Genomic DNA, 23,150 nt, shown 5'->3' with positions numbered 1-23,150 from the left:
ACAAGGGTAACTGGCTTCAGAGAACGACCCTGAGTAGCTTCGGGGTGAATTTTCCCTTCTCACAGTGTCGTTTAACGTGGGAGAGAAAGACTCGAAAAGTACACAGTTAGGTGGGCCCATTCACTCCCAGATCCATCTTCACTAAGGGACGGTCGGAAGCGATTTCCCCGTAGGGAGTAGGCTTAAACAGCTCACCTCTGCGTACCCATCACCCTTACGACAACAGGTGGCTAATTAGAACCTTGGAATCGTGCATGCGTATGCATGCTGTTAGTTCACATTGTGAATAGCGGAAGGGTGTCATGTTTTGGCACGTGGTCTATGCGTCCGGAAGTAATTAATATTATCTTCTTTTTTTTTTCGGAATCTTGTTTTCATATTCTTTATTTCCGTAATTTTTCTTTCTTTTTTTTTTCGGAATCTTGTTTTCATATTCTTTATTTCCGTAATTTTTCTTTCTTTTTTATTTCTTCCTCTCTTCATCTGTACCCATTTTACTTGACCAATTCAAAATACTGATTGATTAAGTTTGTTATTGAGATTACGAAACTGCGTTTAAATAAATATAAACACTATCTACGGATGTGATTTTCCCAGAAGGAAAACTGCATCAGTGTGAGATCTTCCTGATGAGATTTTAATCCAGATCTTTCATACTAGTAGGCGCAGTAATTCTTCCTCCTAGATTCTAGAAACACTTCAATTTAAAAGGGAATATTGTGCATGGCTGTTTTGCATTTATTAGTCTATGGACTCTCCAGCAAACCTCGTTCCGTTTTGTGTCTGAATTATTAAAATAAAATAAAAGGGATATTTTTTATACATTTTTTTCATGTATTTACCCATTTGTCTTTTAGTAAGAAAATATTTGCAATATTGGGTAAAATATTTCTTATACTTCAATTATCGGACAGGTGGCTTGAGATTTTAAGTACTTAAAATTAAAATTTTAAGTACTTAAAATCAAAAGAACATATGCACCCTCATATGTTCTTTTGATTTGGTAGTTTGACTTTGTTAGGGCTCGCATTCAGAAATGGGTTCACAGTGAATCTCTACTTTGTAATGAACAGCATAGTTTTTATTAAGGGAAGGTCATGTTTAGCAACTTGCTCACATTCTATAACAACATTGCCATTGAACTAGAAAAGGGGAATGGATACACCATAATACAGGGTGTCCACAAATGTTTACCCTGATTTCAACTGGTTATAATATTTTAACAATGAAACTAACTGAATAAATTTTGTTGCACGTAAACTTGGGCACTCATAAAGTTTCCATACTGGTATCTTCAGTATACTGTTTTTTCCCAAAGGAGCGCTGCTGCTGATTTTCTTTAAAAACGGCTTCAGTACAGGAAAAAGCTCGATGTGTTTTGTGGCTAGCAGAAACAAAATCTCCAGTTACAGTGCAGCGAATGTTTAGGAACTGTAACTGGAGATTTATTAATATTTTATTAATTAATTTATTTATTAATTAATAAAATTTATGGATATTAATGCACAGTATGGAAAGAACCCACCTGATGTCAAGCTCATTAAGTCATGGAAGACAAAGTTTTTAGAAACAGCAGTGGCAGGGCATCGGTTTCCGAGGAGACAGTCGAGGCAGTTCAAACTGCCTTCACCCGGTCACCGCAGAAGTCAATCAGAAGGGCTTCACTAGAACTTCAAATGCCAAGGAGTACAGTCCACAAAGTGGTACGATTCAAAAAGTGGTACGCAAACAAATTCTCAAATTGAAATTGTTTGCGTACAAAGTCCAAATTGTCCAGGAGATAAAGCCAGATGATCGTCCAAGGCGTGAAGAATTTGCTAACCTCATTTTGACCTGTATCGATGAGGATAATTATTTTTTGCAGCGTGTTTGTTTCTCTGATGAGGCAACATTTCACTTGAGTGGAGTAGTCAACAAACACAATGTAAGGATCTGGGGATCTGAAACCCACATGCCATAAGAGAACACATTCGAGCTAGTCCAAAACTCAATGTGTGGTGTGAACTAATGCATGCTCGAGTGATTGGCCTTTCTTCTTTCTTGAAAAAGAAATTAATGGAAATGTGTACTTAGACATACTCAATAATTAGCCATTTCCCCAGCTACAGGAGATGCAACCAAATGTTATCTTTCAGCAGGACGGAGCCCCCCTCATTGGTCTCGTGACATTTTTTGCTATATGTTATGCATTGAAGTCTACCTTTGTGTTCCATTCCAAGTATCCACTCAAGAGTTAAAATATATTATAATCAGGCTGTACGTTTGGATTTTTCTAAGGCTTTTGACAGAATACAGCATGGTAGATAGACTATTGAATAAATTGGAGAATATGGATTTGGGTTACAGAATATTAGCGTGGATAAGAAGATGGATGACTGACAGATATCAAAAAGTGGTATAAGGGGGGATCTGAGTCTGCAAGGTTTAAGGTAACAAAGTGTACCACAAGGATGCTTGGTCCACTGTTATTCAATCTGTACATTAATGACATCGGAAAGGATTTTACAGGCGATATACAGCTATTTCTTATGATGCAAAGATAGGTAGGGTAATCAGAAATGCTGTTGATATGCAGTACTTACAGAATGATTTGAATAGGCTGGAATTGTGAGTATGGGAAAATGGATGTCAGTGAATGTAAAGTCAATCCTTTGGTGTGATTAAATATCCAATGTCGTTTTATATTCGTGGGATTATGCTAGAAGAAACTGATGAGGCTAGGGATCTTGGAGTGTTAGTAGAAAGTTTAAGTTTAGGGGTCATGTAGCAGAGATTGCAAATATAGCTCAAAAGATAATTGCAATGCTGAAACGAACTTTCACATGTAAAGATAAGGATGGTATTTTACCTCTTTACAAAACCTTGATAAGACCTCACTTGGGCAATTGTGCGCAGGTCTGGTTTCCTTTGTGATTCTGATATATTGGCGAGAGTGTTAAAAATGATATCAGGATTGTGGAGTACTGATTATGAAGACAGAGTGAGAATTTTTAGACTGCAGACACTAGCAAACAGGAGAAAGAGGGGTGATATGATTGAGACTTACAAACTTCTGAAAGGATTTCAACTGATGGAATTTTTCAATTTATGGAGGGTGGTGAAAGGACGAGAGGGCATCCTTGGAAGCTGAGAATGAAGGCCGCCAAGAAGGGTGTGAGGACTAGATTTTTCTCTCAGAGGGTGGTGCGTGATTGGAATGGATTCCCTTTGGATGTTGTGAGTGCAAACAGTGTGAATGAAGTCAAGAATAAGTGATAGCTGGTGCGTGTAATATGTGACCTCCCTCGATGAGTCCCTGAATTCCTGGAGGTCGTGGCTTTAACAAATCTTTTTTTTTTAAAAAAAAAAATTCAGGGATACGTCTATATTTTATTCCTGCAGAGAAGAGGGTGTGAGATACATTCACAGCACGGGCAAGAGGAATTTTTGAACTGATTAACAAACGGTGGGTTTAATAGAATCACTTAGGTAGGATTTCTACAAAAACCTTAAAAAAAAAAAAAAAAAAACATATGATCAACCGCTTCATCACTCAAAGGTAATAAAGCCAGAAGCGGTATTTTGGAGTAGTTTTATATCGGAGCAGTCTTCTGAAAACATAAAAATAAAAATATGTCTTATTAGCACTCTATGTTTAGAAACATTGGGAAATTAATCTTCTGATGTTTCTAAACGAGCATAAGTGTTTCTTAAAATCTCTTGGTCATTCAATCGACTGTGTATCCAGATAATAAACATTGAGCAGTCTTTTACTGTTAAGTAATTGCTGACGTAACTACACAAAAATACTCTGGAAATCAGATAACTAACCGGACCTCATTCTGCTACTATTACATTAAGCTCATCCAGAATCCGAATAAGTTAAAGGACTTAGGAAAGAATTAGAAGTTCGAGTCTTGTTAAAAAATTAAAAAAAAAAAAAAAAACTATGCTGAAACTCAAAAACTAAAACTGTAGGCGGTCTTGCAATGATGCCCGTTGGTGAAGAGACATAACGAGAAAACAACGCAACGTATTATAAATCACACACAAAAAGAAGTAAGAAATTGAAAACAAAAATAGGATATCTGAGGAAAATGGCAATGCATAAAAGAGTCGTAATAGAATATGAAAGCCAAAACTGGAAAGACTTGGCTAGTAAAATAAGATGAAATGAAAATGACTTGTTCTTTAGCTTTACTTCGGATTTACTGAAACTATGAGGTGGGTGCTAATTATATCTTCATTTGACGATTTTCTCTTGCTAGTTGCTGCGGAAAGAAAGACCATGACACTACTGAAATTGGGTTATGAAGCCAAAAGGATGACAAGCATGGATATTTTGAAATATAATCAAAACAAATAAGTAAATTAAAAATTAAAAAAAAAATTAGAAATATTAAAAAAAAAAGTTATGGCGAGCGAGGGAAAGAAAATAAAACTAAGAGAAAAAGTAATAAGAAGTGCAACAAAAGCGAAAAAGAATTCGTTGAAATCGGATAAAAAGAAAGCTATAAAGAAAGGAAAAAAGACACGAGCGTAAAGAAATTGAAGCGTTAATTAAACGACGTTATTGAGATTACATCAAGTGCTATTAAAATAAAGAGCCAAATCTGTGGACAACACCACTGTAACAATTATGCAGATAATTAAAGGAGGATGTAAACAAAAGAAGTATTTTATCCGCTTATCGTCCAAATGTGGATGCGAACTAAATGGATTGATAAGCAGACCATGGGATTATCAGTTAAGAGAGAAGGAGGGGGTGAGTTTATTGTAATAAAAATAAAAAGGAGCAATCCTTTTGAACGTTGTGAATAAAATAATCATGAGAAATATTAGAAAGAGTGGTTGGTTAACTGGTAAGAGAACGTCAAAACAGCTAAGGTTACGAAGCAAGTGTATTAGGCTATAGACTGAGTGCTTGTTTTTTGGCTACTTTGAGGGATAAAAAATCCAAGACTATGGGAATAAAAGTCCTGGCTAATGCATTTTCAACTCATTATATATGTTTCTTTCGAACATACCGTACAAAATAATAAACATTTAAAAAATATATGAAAAATAGATTATCTGGAATGATAAACTGTCAGACGTCTTTGGAGTAAAATGGAGTACGTCAAGGCTGCATATTTCTCAAACAATATATCTCGTTATCATAGATTGGGCAATGAGAAATTCAAAGAAAGGTTCACATGGGGAAACAGTGGAATGCCCCGTAGTTATAACCTGTTTGAGCGGTTAGGTGACCTGGACCTTCGCAGAACACAAATGCCTGATAGCCCATACATAACAACAACAACAACATACATGTAAATAAAAACAATAAAAGGCAAAAATGAGAAATGCTAAAAGCGGAATTTAAAAAAAAAGGGATAGTTTCACTATCTTGACTCCTTAATATCTAAGCAGGAAGAAATCGAGAAATTACAATCAACAGAATAATGAAGGAACAAGTTGCATATAAATTGTTTAATAAAATCTAAACTCTAATAAAATGAAAGATTATTCAAGATTAATGTCAACTCATTCCTCGCCACGAAACACTGATAACATAAAATAAGATTATAAGGATTTAAAAAACTAATGTTTAAAAAAAACAACAGAAAATAAGAACCATCAAAAAAGCTATAAAAGAGAATGGAAAGTTAATAATGCGTGACATCGCACAGAGAAAATGAAAGTGGATCGAGCATACGCTTAGAAAACCAGAAAAACATACCCTCAAATGGGTACTGAATTGGAACCCCTCGGGGAATTAGAAAGAGAAGCAGAAGACAACCTAGCGTAGATGCAGAGAGCAGGAACTAAAGACCATAGGAAAGACCTGGATGGGGGATCAAGGACGCACAGAACAGGGTCAAATGGAGAGTGTGGTCGAGGCTCTGCACTACTTGGAGTGAAGGAGGATTAAGTAAATAAATATTGCTTGTAAAACTTAGAATTGGAACATTACTTATAGAAAGAATACTAACTGGAAATCCTTTTTAACCATGGCGAGGGATCAGCTCATTAAATACTGTTTTTTTTTTTTCTATTGCAGAAGGGAATCGATAGAAACAAACGGATTCATTCCCAAACCGGCGAATTATAGACCCACCCCAGCTATAAAGAGACCAATATATTGTATAGTCCTACAGAAATTTGAGTTTCTTAAAAATGTTCAGTCCTGTACGTCTTCCAAATCATGAGAGCTCCTAAGATATGTAAAGAAATTATATTGTAGTTGATAACAGGCCTATTGCATACCTATTTCGTGAAGCTGAACTGCATTGCCGTTAGCTTATAGAAAGTATTAATGAATCTGTACCAATACGTGAGCACCATACTAGATATAAGTACAATTCTGTATTGAATGCACGATGAAAAAAAAAGTATAGAAAATTATCACACACAATCATAAAAAGCAGTAATTGAATCTAAAAGCCGTTTATGACTAAGGTAGTGTAGATTATTTATTGTGGTTTCAAATTATAAGTTTGTTTTACTGTTTCAAAATGTTTTGCCTAAGTTTGCTGCTAAAAATTGGCCCGATACAAGTCAAAAGTCAGATAACGCGACATAGTTTAGTAGAGATTACAGATATTGAATTTGATGTAATTTTCATGAAATTCCAAGTACAAATTCGTGTAATTTTGATGTAATCATATGGGGGGGGGTATGAATAGTTTCCAAGTGAACCGGTATCTCTAAAGACATGCTAGTTGCTCTAAAAATGCAAATAATTGAATAAGGTGCGAAAACCACCTTGCTTATTGAAAAACTAAAGTAGGAAAAAATTATACTCATACTAAATTCATTAACATAACAACATTCATAACATTGAAGGCTAACCAGATTAGCCTTCAATGCTATTCTCACCACACTCAGCCTCTTTCGTTCTCAAAAAGACAGTAACCCCTTCCACAAACATTCAGGGGATCTTCAGAATTTCTCGTTCCTGTGGTCTTCCCTTCTATGAGTCAAACTTGCAGTAGTTCCGCAATAAGAAAGAAGGAACATCTTACTAATTATATGAAGAGCCAAAGGCTTCAATTAACATCTTAGTTATGTAGCTTATAACAGAGAGGAAAGATAAGATCTCGTTTACCATTCTTCAAGCATGCATCATGCTATCGACAATCATGACATTATAATTGGGATAAAGCATCTAAGACATATCTCGAAGATAACTTTCTTTCTCGTCGGATTAAACAATCAGCGCTGTTATTTTTACTTTATTTTATTGTTCACATTGCTCACTCAACAAGGATTCATTCTAAGTGATATATGGAAGTTGGATTCGTATGAGTCATGTCACACTTTATTCTCTCCTCGTGTTTCAACTGCTTATGGCTTCTGTGAGCGTTTTATAGCAGGAAGTGATGCTTTGTTATATAATTGGAATCTTAGTTTATATTAAAATGACAGAGTGCACAGTTTCTTCTAATTTCGCAGACTAGATTTTATTTGTTGCGCATGAATCCAAGCGGTTCACGACTCCTACTAAAAGCTGTTCCAAATGCCTGCTGTATTGGGAAGCTAAATACCAAGTAAGAAGTAGCGGGTTTGTTTTATTCATTCTCGGTATGAATATTTACATAATTTTACTGCATACAAACTAGAAATGAGAGAAAAAATGACAGAGTGATAAGGCTGCACTTCGAGTTCTTGTTTGTTTAGTGGTTTTAATGTGGGGGGGGGCATTATGTCAGCAGTGTCCGCGGGGTTAGCCTAGTGGCTATGCACTTCGCAACCATATGCCTAGGGAAGGAGTGTCCTAGTTTCGATTCCCGTGACGACGACGTGAGGAGCTTAAAGATCTTTCTCACGTCGTCGTCACGGGAATCGTTAGCTGGTCTTGGACGTAGACAGCAGGGTTTTTTCCCCAGTTTATCTGGGGTTTATCATCCCGCAAGCAGACAAACTGTCCCCGTGAACACACACGGATACAGTCAGGAATACTTAAGACAATCTCTCCAGCCATAGGTCTGAATTGTCAGCTATGCCGATCCTGAGCCCCGGATAAAAATAGGGGGGGGGGGTTGAGGTGGTGCCGTACCTCCCCGTAAAAGGGGCTCACGGCCGTTGAATCACCGTACGAAATGAATGAATGAATGAATGTCAGCAGTATGACAAAGAGTTACAGAAGCGAATCCTAGCAGCTGTTTAAGATGATATTCTGTCAGGCATCATCATCATCATCATCATCACAGCTTAAGCTGCAACTCGGATTCGCTTCTGTAACTCTTCGAGTAGTTGTATAAGGGATGTGAGTAAGGTGTATAATTCACATAACTCCTACAGGTAACAATTCAACGGAATTGAGGTCAGGACCATGGTGTGTGTGTGTGTGTGACCAGTTATTTATCGGCCTTGTCCAATCCACCCACCGAGGATGTGTTCATAGAGGCAGCACCGGATATTCAAATATTAGTGTGTGTGTGTGTGTGTGCACACATAACCCAGAATCTTTTAAATTCTCTGATTTTGTCACAGCAAAATCAGAAAAAGATTTTGCTGTGATCAAATCAGACTTTCGTGTTATCCTTATCTAAATATCCATTTTGCAACACACACACACACACACACACACACACACACACACACACACACACACACACACACACACACACACACACACACATTATGCTTTGGTAAACTACACTTTTTTTCACTGTTCTCTCAATTTTAGTGTTTGTTAAATAAGTTTACGAAACAGCAAATGAGCACTGTGAATAACCTTGTATTTTAAAATACCATATTTTGTTTATATACATTTCTTCGCAAAATTAAAAACACAGCGGTTAATGAATATATTATTAAGATTTTTGTCGAAATATAAAGAAAAATCAATCCGGTTTGGGTTATTTTTAGTTTGTTTTTATTTTTATTTTTTTATTACTCATATTTTTGCTTCATAATAAATGGAACTAATGAACTAGAGATTGTAATAGTGGAATAGTTCTCGAGATTAAAAAAAAAAAAAACAATTATTGTGACATATTCGTTTGTAGCGGTATGATCTCCCAAACCTGATTTGTTTTTCTTTTATGTTTAACATATCCCACTTTTTTGTTTTTTTTTGATGCATCTCAAACGACCTCCCAATTACTCGTCCATGGTGATGCATACAAAGACCATACTTTATAAACGCCATGTTTTTTATTTTTATAGATCAGTTGGAGAATCTTGGATGAGTGTAGAAAACGGATGAGAGTCTGCGGGATGAAAGCCACCTTTATTTTTACCTTCGTAGGATGATAGCAAATGTGTCTCTGATTTATAAGATAGTACTTGATTAGTACCTTCTTTTAAATCAGTAATTGGTTTATTGACTAGCTGAAATAAAGTTTAGCTGCAAACTGAATATATTTGATATACTTTTTAGCATGAACCGACCTCTGGAATTCCAATTTAAAATACCTTCCCACATGAGAATATTCACTGTAATTTATTATTATAACGAATATTTAATATTTTTCTCTATTACATCAGGTGGACGCTTCCATTACGTAGCCACAAACGAAATAGGCGAGCCGTCTATAACTCCGTGGACAAAGTTAAGAAGCATCGCCCGTTTCTTATTTATTTATCAAGGATTTTCATTTGACTACTCAAAGTCAGTATTTACGTTAGGATTAAACTAAAGTCCTTCATAATAAATACAAGAAAGAAATATCCATCCAGCCATCAATCAATAAATAAATGAGTTATATTTTTATGTATCACGTACATAAAATCATATAAAATCTTCCATACATCTATGGAAGATTTTATGGTTTTATTTTAATAGTAAAATTTACTGAGTCCTTGTGGGTGCAAGCCGATTCTATTTATCATCACTCTAAACAGAAAATAATTATGTGCTTTTATTCCAGTAAAAGTTCATGGAAGCAGAAGATTTTGCTTTTCACTTTGCTGTATAAGGTTTATGAGATGATTTGTGTTTTGATGAACCCTTGCATGACACATTTTCATTGTGTGTGTGTTTAATGATAGCTTTCCAGTTTAGGAAAGTACCACTATTGCAGAAGTTTCGTATACACCTCCGAAGTTATTGAACGAATGACGTGACTTGTAGTCTCCCATTCATTAAAGAAACCCGATATCCTGTGTGGCATTAGCCCTAAGGAATGCTTCTATCAGGTTTCTCGTCTCCCAGGTGATAATAAACATTTCATCCTTCTTATTACAAACCAAAGCTTTAAGTTCCTTGAAGGCATGTTCCTCTGGGGTGGGGGGGGGAGAAATCCTAGGGCAGAGACACACAAGAATAAAGTGATTGGCTACGCTCGGTTGCCTTCACTTTCACTTCTTAAGATGATGTTTGCTTTGGTCAAAATGAAACGTATGAAAATACAAACAGAAATTCTTGCATTGGACACTAAGCAACACTCCCAGAAGTGCCTTTAGCTGTTTTTTCTACGCCCAAGTTTATGAAAGGTCAAAAAAAGAATTCCTCCCACTTTATCTTCAAAAAGTTTCCGCATGCTCAGGACCTGAAGAATTGTGAACCGGAAAGCAGCTAACAGAACGCCCTCTTTAGGCATTTATGTACTCAATTTTAAGTGGGTGGATCAGTTAACTACGAACACTCTAGGTAAATTCCTGAATATTAGCGAGTTCTAACTTGCCTGACATTTTCCCCCTTCGGGATACTCAGGTTCAAGTTTCTACCTGTTGTGCCCTTCAATAGGAATTTCCGTTATGGGACCATAACCGGAAACACCACATTCGTTCCTGGAGCCGTTTAATTCAAATAAATCATAGAAGAACATGTACAGCTTCTTTGACTACACACCTTCGCAACGTGAAAGCCTACTTAAGATGACTAACACAAACTTATACGATGACACATCAGCAAGCTCTAAATTTCAAGAAACCTTATTCATAGGGTTTCTGGTTTTCGATTTCCATTCTCGCAAGCAAGCAAGAAGTGTGGCGACCTAACAGAAGGGAACCGTTAATAATTCTAGAATATTCTTAAGCCAGTCAGAACAGTGTAAAAATTATGCTCTAAATGCAGTTATTTGAAAAAAATTGTCGTTAATGTTGCACATTATTAATTAGAACAAATATCAAAATAGTTCTTAGAATTCGACTTTTTTAAAAAAATAAGATATAAGAAATTTTCTGTGTAATTATAAATTATTAATAAGCACTTATTTGTAATTCAAATAATTATTTTATACTAAAAAATTCTCCATATAGAAAATAAATGAGATCGGAATTGAGTCTATTCAGAAGGTACTTTTTTTTTTGTTAAAACTATAAAAACCAAGAAAAAAATAAAATAAAATAAAAGCTGAAAAGAAGAAGATTTACCTCAACATATTAATGAGGTGAAATGACCTCATTAATATGTTGAGATAAATATTGCTCGTTTGGTGAGAATCGGGATGTAAAAGTGTATTTTAGAAGAAAAGGAGCAGTTCAATACACAGAGGAGTCGAATTATATGAAAATAGTCCGCTATGAGTATTGATATGAAAATTCTCTAGAGCATAGGTGGCCAACAGCAGGCCCGTGGGCCGCATGCAGCCCGCGGCAGAATAATAACTATATTAAATTACATGTGTTATCAATTTAGCTATTAGTATCGATCGCAGATTTTCTGATTGATATACTAGTTATATTCATTATTTCTGATGACGGAAACAATTTCTATTCTCAACACGGAATCAAAATTGCTTTAAAAAGATCACAATTTATAAAATCTACTACTTCTCTGTGCGAGTTGTAGTGGTGGGAGTGGTATATTTCTATGCGTTCCAGAGTAACGCATCATTGAAAGTCACTTGCTTTGCTCTGGTTACAGTGATCAGCTTCAGAGACTCAGTTTCACAGTTAACAATGTTATTGTTGCAGTTTGTGTTCGTTGTCAGTTACTTCAGCCCTTGTGTACTCACAGTGTTCTCATTAAGTTGTGTTACATGTAATAAAAACCAGAAATATGTAAGTAAATTTAATTTAACAACTTATATAAAATCAACTATTTTATATTGTTCTCCTAGTAGTAAAACGATTTAGCAAATATAGTAATTCAATACATATAACTATCGCCTTGAAAAAATGCAGAGGTTTATTTTTATTTAAATTCTGTCTAAAAGTGTGCGGCCCGTGACGCTACCACTCATCATATATTGGCCCTCGTATAGAATGAAGTTGGCCACGCCTGCTCTTGAGAAAACGGGTTTCTTATTAGCATTTGTTGTAAGTGAGGTTTAATTTTTCAGTTCAAAATAATTAAATCTAATTCTGCTTGATTTCATCATTAATAACTTTCAAACATCTGTCTTCCAACTGGAACCGTATTTAGTCAACTCGGAGGCTTGCAACTAGAAGCAGATTGGATGTAAAGTCTTCGACAGCAGCTCCTCCTTGTTAGAATTACAACCGGCTAAAAATAGGAAGGAACGTAACGATGGATAATCTGTTTTAGAAAGAGATTATAACCTTAGAGACAGAGCTCTGAAGACGTATTCGTTTTATTATTTGTATAATAGAACCTCTGAGTGTGCTGTTTTTCACTGTAGTTTCTTAAAATTGAAAGAGATTAACAAATTCAATATTGAAACAAATACTGAATGCGTTGCAATATTGTTAAATGTGTTAAAGTCTGAACCCTGTTTATAGTCATAGGTCACATGCTTTTGTTTATGTCAAAAAACTTTTTTTTTTTAATCTTAATTTGTGGAAATGCACTGTGCATAATTAACGTAAATTGCATGCGTAATTTGGATCTGAACTATATATATGTACAGATAAACAGGTCTGCAATAATAAATGAATTCTATACATGTTTTTTCTTACCTTTCTTATAAAATTCGGCATAGCCAATATTTTTAATAGTAAAGATGAGAGCATGGTTGCGCATTCCTTTAGTCGACCCATGTTCGCCAATAAAGAACTGGACAACAAAATTAGTATCTGTTAATTTAGTGAACAGTAAGAAGTCAAGACGGTATACAATATGATACTGAAATAATAAATAAAGAAACTTATCAAGGTTTAATATAAAGTTACTGAAAATGCTGATACATTACAATAATCTCACATATTTTTAAAAAAATCAATTTTTAAAGATTTATTTTGGGTAACGACGAAACACAACAATGGTAAAAGCTGATCTAATAACGAATATTCTTATCTACAGTAATGTAATGGTGGAAAAGATAACAGATAAAGATAATGGCGAACACTAGAGTTAAGGAAACCATCTGATTGCTTTTGTTTTTCCCCCGTTGCGGTCCAATATTGCTTTGAAGGCTCGCATGGTGTAGCGAATACTCACGACCACATTCTTTAAACTCGCCACTGTGAAGGTCATTACACAAAGATTTCTATCACTAGGTGGAATTAGGCTTAACTCTTTAAACCGGCAACCCTTTGCTAGAACTTTAAATAGCCCAATTGGCTACTTCTCCCGATAAGCCAGCAATTCCCACGGTCACTCGTAACCTTCCGCCTCCCGTCCCAGATCACTCAGGTAAAAATAACAACCTCTAATAACTCGCTGACCTTCTTTTAGGCAAGCTTGGTACTCATCGTCGGCGAATGCCGCGTCTCTCTCTCTCTCTCTTTCGTTCTCTCCCTCACAGGTCGCTTTCCCGTGACCAGCGATAAAGCCGCACGTGAGCACAGGTGATTTCCCCTCCCTCTTGACGATGCTATATTCTCATCTTTGTCGACCAGGTGTACACACGCACGCACACACACACACACGCAAATATTCTGATCTGAAATTCTTATACAACATGCGCGCACGCACACACACACACACACACACACACACACACACACACACACACACACACACACACACATCATTTGATGTTTCTTCTTACCTACCCGTAGAGGGGGGTTGGCCTCTGACACGCCTCCAGTTACTACATTGGCGAAAAGGGGGCGGGAAAGGGGGGACCGGAAACTGAACGCCGGAAGAGTGGCTCACTGAACACAAATTTTTCCCAGCGAGCCACAGGTCGGGGGCGCGCTCAGTCGTCTGCTTGCCGACCAAACGGTGACAGTCACTTGCCTAGCTGCGTTCCTTTAAGGCCATTCATAGAAGAGCACGCGGTCTGGACACCCCTATCTTAACAACGTGTTCTTTGGGGACACACCGGGTATGTGCTCCCGAGTAGAATGTTCGCCGTAGAAGTATGGTGGCTTGTTTGTTTTCATAACGGCAACGTAGTAACGATGGTGTTGCGATAATCTGGAAGGTTTTTTTTTTTCTTTCTTTTTTTAAACTTGACCACCTCAGTGACTTTTAAACCGAACGTAGCATAGTGTTAATTTATAATGGCAGCCGACTTTCTCCGTAAGACTATCGGCATCACCAGGTGGATCACAACTTTTATGTGTATCGAAAGAGGTAAGTACAGAGCAACTTCGCTCAGACGTTTTTTGTTTTTGTGTTGCTTGTTTTATTTGGATTTAGAAAGATGGTGTCCTCAGGGCATCTATGAATTTTGCTCTATCATCACAGTGCTCACTGGAATGTAAAAAAAAAAAAAAAAAGTGCATTTTAAAATAGGATTTTTGTAGCTTAGTTTTTATGCATGCTCGTTAACAATACTTATATTACTTAATTAGAGAAAAAGGAAGGATTCATGTAAATGATATATATAAAAAAGCCAAAACATTAAATAATAATAATGAAATAAAAGATCGAGAATGTTATTATAGTTAAAACAGCAATTTGTTAATAACAAGTTTTGTTTGGATGTGATGTAATACATTACATACAAACGAAACGGAAAAGCGTATTGTGTATTATTTATTCTATTATCAATCTCTTCCAACATTCATAAATATTTTAATGTTAGGTTTTAAACATGAAAGGCCTAAAAGACGGTCAGTGAGTTATTAGAGGTTGTTATTTTTACCTGAGTGACCTGAGACGGGAGGCGGAAGGTTACGATGGATAGTCAAACAAATTACATATTTAATATGATAAATCCAGCCTGCTTCACTGTTTCAGAATTAAGAAGAATTCGTATCGTAACCTCTTCTCTCTCTCTCTCTCTCTGAATAATCATCATTGGAAAATATGTATGTGAAATAAAGTTCTACTTTGTTACACATTGTATACTGTTTCTGCAATGTGGAACAAAGTAGATATGAGAGTCACTTCTATAAGAATGTAGAATATTATATTATGATTTCTATAATGTAGAATATTACAGAAATCATTTCTATAATGCAATATTGCATTATGGAAATGGTTAATCTATTTTCGTACTTTAAAGAGTTCGTTTCATTCAGAATTACAACCAGCATATGGGTGTCATATTTAGGGAATATGACCAAGAAAGGTCATCCTAGAGGTCAAAAAAGTTGGATGAAGATGACAGTCGTTTCAGAACTATTGCAGTGATTGGTTTCACACATAATATGATTTTAGAAAGAAGTGAAGATATAAATATCAATTTACACATATAATCGATGTGAGAAGCCTCACTGATTTAGGTTAATAACCTATGGTGTATTAACCTAAATACTTCTAACAGAGTTAGAAGTATTTGGTTCTTCTAACAGAGTCGAAAATCTTCAGGGAGATTTTAGGTGCACTGCACCACCAATAATATCAAAGCAGTATTTATATGGGTGATTGGTTATTCACAAGCAAAGTAATGCCAACTAGAATGAAACTCAACCTTATGGATGCTGATAAATCAATAGTAATTCTATCTCTAAGATATCTGATTAAGGTTATTGTAAACAGAAAAAATATGATGTCTAAAGAGCCGAGAATTACTGATGATTAACATAGTTTAAATAATTTTTTCCAAAATATAGCCTAGGTCAATATATACATTTGGACTCGTATATAAACAGGTCAAAATCAAGCTCAGTTATTTCTCTTGGAAGTAAATGGACTAAATCTAACCGAATCGGCGGTCGGTCGGGAGCAGCAATGTCAACTTATTCTGTGCTATTATATATTTGCTTAGTTCTATACTAAACTGTCTTTTTCTGTCTATAATGATATAGACAGAATATTATATTATATTCTATTACCAAATAATCCTGCAATATATCCTCAGATGAGCTGCATTTATTAGATATGTATTTCATGTTACTGCATCTATTAATTTCTCTGCAGAAGATTTACATACATACCTGGATTTTTGAAATTCATTTTTTTCAACGATCTAGAACAAAACACACATTTTTGACTTTTACTCAAAGAAAAAAAAAATTCATAAAAATTATATTTAAATATTCAACAGAATTTATGCAATTAGAGGAGATCCGGTGTATCTTCTCACAACCCGATAACGATAGAAAATTATGTCAGAAAAACTATGGCACATACCATCACTCTTTCTCATTTTGTTTATATCCAGTTTAGCAACAATTATAGGGAATAAATGCTTACGTTTCTTTGACGCCAAATAAATATTGTTTAGATCAGTGCTTCCCAAACTTATGGATGTAAAGGCCTCTTTGGAAAAATTAAAATATTCACGGCCCCATCGAAAAAAAAACGTAATACAGACATATATTATTATAATATTTATTGTATTCATATTCAATACAAAACATACGCAGCGAATATCGCAAAAATCAAATGAAATATTACATTTTCAGCATCTTATATACACATTTGACATGGCACACACTTCGTCTTAAAACATTTTAAATTTGTTTTCGTTATTTCACGGCCCCCTTCAACAAAACTAACGGCCTGTAGTTTGGGAAGCGCAGGTTTAGATGGTAAGAATCCATCTTTATATCCAGGTAAAGTAATCGAAAAATTTCCTTCTTTCGGTTTTCATACTCCTGAGCCGTAACTCGGAACTTTCTTTCGGAAAATAAAACACATTTTTAATGGCTTTAGTTTAGATTCTGATCAACTACATTCGTGTGATTGTATGTGGTATTCTGTGTCAGTCTAGGAGTCTATTTAGAGTCTAGGTCTTGTCTCAATTAACGGATTAGTTAACAAGTAATGCTTACACCATTTCTGGGGGGGGGGGGGGGGAGGGCAAACAGAGAGAGAGAGAGAGTAGCGATTTGAAGTATCGCCTGTAGGCTTTTCGAAACCTAAGTGGGTTCTATGAAGTCCCCTAAGGAAGTGTTTGCGAAAGGTATTGCCACAGTCTGCCGGGGTACTGCAACCATCATAAACAACTATTGTTCCCTACGGCATGCACTCAAAGACTGTCTTTAGCTGGTCCTTCCCCTCCGATAGTCTTCAAACGTCGACTGGGTAATGTTTCCAGTGAGAGTGTGTGTGTGTGTGTGTGTGTGTGTGTGTGGAGAATTTTGAACAACTTTCACGTGTTTCATTCATCCTTCACGGCATTCCCATGGGTGACGACGCACGAACTAAGTTCAATATTTTATTTCAATCGCCACCTCCGTGAATAAACGAAGCGATACTCTCACCCCCCCAAGATAAAGTAAATAACCAAAGCGTATTGCATTCGCAGTAAGGTGTTCCCGCATACGCCTGATTTCATATTTCTTTCGGATGAAGTGTTCATAACCTCGTGGAGCAATCGGAGACATCACCTGCACTCAAGGGTATATTGCTAAGCGGCTTCGGCCACACCTAAAATACCAAGAAATCGTCTACTTCACTTACAGTATTTGCAGGGATCATTAAATACTTCTCATTAAGCGGTGCTGTAAACAGGCTGTTAAATGAATAATGCGATCTGAAAAGGAAGCCATTAAAAATAGGCATATCACATTAATCTTAATTACATTTCTTCTTTTCCATAATTTTGTCCATTTGTTTCTCTTTATAACTATTTTGATATAGCTATGCAATTATATATATCTTTTCTTTCTGTCCTTCTTTTGATCTATTTTGTCTGCTTCTTTCTGTTCATCTAACTCATCTCTCTCTCTCTCTCTCTCTCTTTCCACCTCATATGTTTTCTCTTTTACATGCTAATCCTCTTTCTTTGTTTGTTTCTCTTCTCTTCCATCATCCTTTCTGCACCCGTTGTTTCTCTATTCTTTTATATTTTTCTTTTTTCAATTTCCCATTTTTTCGCTCTCTCCATACTTTATTCTTTTCGCTTGTTCTCTCTATTCCATTATCTTTCTTTCTTTCTGCTTCCGTCTTCTCTTTTTTACTGTTTATACCTCTTCCCCTATGACCATTTCTTTAGACTCTTCTGCCTGTCTCTCTTCTCCACTCCTCTCTCTCTCTCTCTCTCTCTTTCTGTATTTAATTTCTTAGACAATAAACTTAACTTACTTATATAATAGTATTATTTCATTATTCATAGAATTTCGCTGAATCTTTAAATTCCACTTGAAGATGTCCTTAACGTCTTCAGTAATAATCTTGACACAATGGATGGAAATTATATGAATTTAAGAAATAACCGTTTTTATGTAAGTAATCGGTATTTATTGTTTTTCATAATGTCAAGTTAATCCCCGCTCTGTCCATCTGATAGACCTTTTTGTCAGTTTGTCTTTCCCTTTTCTAACGATAAATTTCGTTCTTATTCTATTCCCATATCTTCCGTCTTATTCTCTCTCTCTCTCTCTCTCTCTCTCTCTCTCTCTCTCTCTCTCTCTCTCTCTCTCTCTCTCTCTCTCTATATATATATATATATATATATATATATATATATATATATATATAGTGTCGAAGTGTGCTAAACTAGATTCCGACATACAGTGGAGACTATGGCATAACATCTTGCCAACTCTTTCAAAGCTCTACAAATTTCAGCTAAGTGAAACGGATCTGTGTCTATTCTGTGACGTTTCAGGTACCTTGGAACACACATATCTAACCTGTCCCGCAAACAAAGTGATAATCACCTATGCTCTGAATACTGCCTCTAGCACCTGTAACTACGCACACAGCCAAGAAGACTACTGGAATTTAGTCCACACAGAAGAAAACAAACACACAACATGCAATTTCCTCTTCATCTGCGCTAAGGCCGTCATCTACAGCTTCTACCTAAAACAGACAAGAAATAACCAGCACCCATCCATCACTGAAACTGCACAAACCCTCATGTACATCCTCCGTCGGAAACTAAAAAGCAGGCTTTCACTGGAACTTGAGTACTTCAAAGAAACAAGAACTGTCGCGAAATTCATAGAGGTGTGCAATCCAACTGGTACCTTCTTCTGGACTGACGACGAACAATACGCTTCATCTGAAAGATAACTCAGACTGAAACTGAACTGTAAATTTTGAATTCATTTATTGCATTCTCTATTGTATACCCGAAAGGAAAATGTTTCTTTCTATGTAATATATATATACTTATAATATGTAAATAGTCCTTGTTACCTATCGTCTAATGTATATTTTAACAAGTTAATAAATAAATAAAAAATCGCTCCTCCTTCTCTCTTTTTCTTTTTGTTTCTTATGTCCATTTGATGTCGTCTTCTCTTCTTTCATCTTCATTCTTTCTTCTTTCTTTGTGCCTCCATATATCTTTCTCTCCCTCACTCAGTTTCTCCTCTTCTATCATTTGATTGTTTGCCTTCCTCACTTTTTCCTTGCTTCTCTGTCTTTCTCTCTATGATTGTATCTGATCATAACATTCATTTACTCTCTCTCTCTTTCTCTGTGAGCGCTCGCGCTTCTCATCAGTACCTCAGCCAAGATACTTGGGGATGTGCCAATGAAACACTTATTACTGGCTGTTAACGAAATCTTTGATAATAACGAAAGTACAGTATTCTAACAGATGGTGCCAAGCTGTAATTAATGTCTCACTATTTCCGCCTGTGACTCTAAAGGTCACCAATTCTCCTGTCGTATAAAATTTCTTTAAAACGTAAAATAACGTGTCTAGGGAATGAATATGATTAAACCTGCATTTGAGCTGTACTCTAAGAACCGAGTGGAAAATAGTTTTAAAAAAAATAATAATAAAATAGATAAAGCATCGCTCAGACATATCCTTTACAATGGTTTTCGTTTTGCATATTCCATCTCTCAATCTCTCACACACACAGCATTTTCTTTTGTCTTTCTCCCTGCTTATCTGTTTCTATCTCTCTCTCTTTTCCTTTTCATCCATATACTGTATACATTATTCATTTGCTCGGTGGTCTATGCATTCAAGATTGATTTCATAACGGTATGCTGTCGGAGTTCTTTTACGAAACCATAAACGAACACGCATCCACATCACTTTAGCATCAATGGCTACTTTTTTTTTTTTTGTGTGCGTTCCCAGAATGCACATCTATCAGCCTTGTTCTCTCTTTCTGTTTTTTTTATTATTATTTTATTTTATTTATTTCTCTCTACGAATATTGATGAAATTTCATTCGATATCTTTAGTAAAATTTGCAAAGTTTTCCATTTTGATTTAAATTGGACTACTCACTTCTTTAGAAATATTATTTAAAGAATTTCTGCGAAGTTAAGACTGAAGTGAGTTAGCCGGTCTCATGTGGTAGTGGCATAGTTTTTCCCTCCCATGAAAAGTTGGGTTTTTACATTCTACCAAACGGACAAATCGGCTATAATACTGTTAACAGGCCTAGCAAACAATGTATAACATTAAATGCTCTGTCAAGGATCCATTTAAGTTTATATAAAGAAATACACCTGGATTAACTCCTGCGGCTTCAACATGGCTATGACAGGCCATTGAGCTTAACTTGTTAAAGAGAAGGCTTTTCGTCCTTTTTTTTTTTGTTTCTTTTTTTTTTAACGGGTAAGTTTTTTCCTTTATAAATACTCGCTCTCCGATCATTTTGAATCTGTATCCGCTGGCTGACCGAGTGTATAATGTACCGGCTCTTCAACCAACAAGCTGAGGGTTTGAATCCTCTGGACGTGGGTATTTTGTGTCGTTAGGTGAGAGATGAATTTCATTGCCCGGCATAAGATCTCCATCCTTCTTATTAGAAGCCTGAAGTGGTTTGAAAGTTCTGTTTGGTCTGTAGGATACGGTTTTTTCAGATTAACTAACTCTTTGGCCTTTCCAGTGCGATTAACAGGAAAAAAAACTATTTTTTTAAACAAACAAACTAATGCGTGCTAAATACATGACTTTCGATTTAGTAACGAATTTCTTTATTTGTAGATGCTTGAGTAAGAAATTTTTGACATTCTCAAGTGTATTATTACTTCATCTTATTGGCGATTCTGTTTATCTGATTCTCCCTAGAATGACGCGACGAGCGTTATACTCGCATTACTCGCAACAACTGTGTCAATATTCGATTAATAATGAAACAATATAATAATAATATATAGAAGATATTAATAGTTATGTTAGTGTTACTATCCTTTGTACTGGGATTTAGATGCGATTTTTTTTTAAATCTCTATAATATTTCTTTGTTGATGATGCACGTGATATGAATAGTTTCATGGTTAGCGCCAAACAGTACAACAACAAGCAGTGATTCTAAACTCCGAAGAATTCTAAATGAATTCTGAAATTCATTTAGAATTCTAAAATTTAAATTAAAATAAATAAAAATTTGCGGAAATTTTTATTTATATATGTGAAAATAATTTTATATTTTAAGAATTTTTTATTGAAATCATTATTATCAATTTCAGCTTTCCATCTGGAGATATAAATCTAATCTAGGGCAGTATTGGCATGAAGTCTCTGAATTATTTAAGTTTATGTTTGTAAAGGGGAAACTTGAAGAAAAACAATTGAAAAAAGCAGTCCGAAGCTGTTAAAGAGTTAGTCAACTTTTCTTTAATAGTCAGGCAGTCAAATTTTTAGACAGAAAAGGAAAAAAGGCACGCTAAAGGGAACTGTGGAAAAAGAAAAAATAAACACACGAAAATTTCATTTAAATTCAGAATTCCAACCCTAAAAAAATTTGTTTTATTTTTAATAATAATAATAATAATAACACTATTGCAAAATATGCGAAATGTATTGGAAATACTGAACACTCCTTTTCCCCAGGCCTCCACCCAACTCAAATCCGATCACAATGCGAGGGGATGCAACAACTTCACCTCTTACGAAAGCCTCGAAGCCAACCGTTTCAAAATGGGGTGTGATCAGAATAGAGGTCAAAGGTCACTGTCATTTACTAGGGACTGCCAGGAACACATTATTATCCGGATGTGTTGATGGGTTGAAGACGCACAGATAAGAAGTGTGAAACTTGAGACCTTGAGAGATTTTCAGAACGACCTGCTGATAAATCCGGTCCCTTAACCGTATGGGTTTTGTGTGACCAGGGCGACATCTTAAGAAGTGATTCAGAAAATGCTAAAAGCAACCCACAATTGTCGGAAAAGAATACCCTTGGCTTTAGCAATTCAAAATTAAAAACAGCATGCACAAAATACGAATTTTCATTATTCCTGATATCGAAATGAATTTATTATTATATATTGCATTTCATAATTTAATAAATTGTAAAAAAGCTCAATTTTTTTCTTTAATTTGCCAGAAAAAAGAATTGCATAACTAGAGAATAAGATTCACACTTCCTCGATAAACTCTCCCAGCACAGGATTCACAATGCTGAGGAATTTCTCTCAAACCTGTATCAGATGTTTACAAGACACCACTGCCTTGTCGTTGCACCTTAAACGGAATGATATTCCAAGTAGAATTCTCTCCCTTCCCTCCTGTTCTAGACCAGCTATTATAGTGAAAAAGACGTCACAGGGCAATGGCACTCCCTGCGGAGGAGTTGGATAAATTTAGCACTCCTTTCCACTATGTTGCTAAATAACCTTGCCATTGAGAATACAGTTAAGGCTAAGGACTCCATTAGAAACCATTGGGATGTTAAGATTAAGGTTAACTACGTTTTAAACATTCATAAATGTCACGTTTTGACAAATAGGGGAAAGTTAAAATAATTAAGCTCACACACCTTGTTCCGTCTATGGAACTTTTCTTAGTTCTCACGTCAGAATTGAAATATGAATGCGTGAATTGTAATTAGCAGGAAAGATAAAAGGAACACTGTACTAGAGATTTATTTTGCAATTCAAACAAATGTTTTCTTGGTAGCCATAAGTTAAAATCCATTACACTGTTGCATTATGAGAAAATGAAAAAAAAAAAAAAAACACGAATATTAAGTCGTAATAGCAGGAAGTCAATTCTTTAAGCCCTTCACAGATAAAGGGACATTCAAGTTTATATTATCGTTTTATAAAGCTCGTTTACTTGCTAACTGGAAACAGATTTAAATCCTAAGAAACTAGTAGACGGATGGAAAGGAAAGAGGTGAATTTA

The 23,150-nt window shown here is 35.6% G+C and overlaps 2 protein-coding genes across 3 annotated transcripts in view; one reads left to right on the top strand and one right to left on the bottom strand.

Annotated features, from left to right (window-relative positions):
* The window catches only part of LOC150096740 (sucrase-isomaltase, intestinal-like), a 44,022-nt gene extending 31,152 nt beyond the window's left edge, over positions 1-12,870 (bottom strand). Inside the window, exon 1 of the mRNA XM_090408462.1 lies at positions 12,775-12,870. Within this exon, the coding sequence (XP_090264588.1) occupies positions 12,775-12,855 (81 nt within the window). The 5' untranslated portion in view covers positions 12,856-12,870. The remainder of the gene's footprint in view (positions 1-12,774) is intronic.
* A 1,098-nt stretch (positions 12,871-13,968) lies between these two features.
* Positions 13,969-23,150, top strand: part of LOC150096739 (uncharacterized) — a 52,035-nt gene continuing 42,853 nt past the window's right edge. For both annotated transcript variants that reach the window (XM_090408465.1, XM_090408464.1), the window contains exon 1: positions 13,969-14,338. In XM_090408465.1, coding sequence (XP_090264591.1) covers positions 14,266-14,338 — 73 coding nt within the window. In that variant the 5' untranslated portion in view covers positions 13,969-14,265. The remainder of the gene's footprint in view (positions 14,339-23,150) is intronic.

This window comes from Typopeltis vanoorti, chromosome 18 (genome assembly GCF_054136105.1).
Source record: "Typopeltis vanoorti isolate ZY-2024b chromosome 18, IOZ_Tvanoo_1.0, whole genome shotgun sequence".
NCBI classification, from domain to species: domain Eukaryota; kingdom Metazoa; phylum Arthropoda; class Arachnida; order Uropygi; family Thelyphonidae; genus Typopeltis; species Typopeltis vanoorti.
The sequence above is the reverse complement of the archived record's forward strand: the minus strand, read 5'-3'. Positions and strand labels throughout refer to the sequence as shown.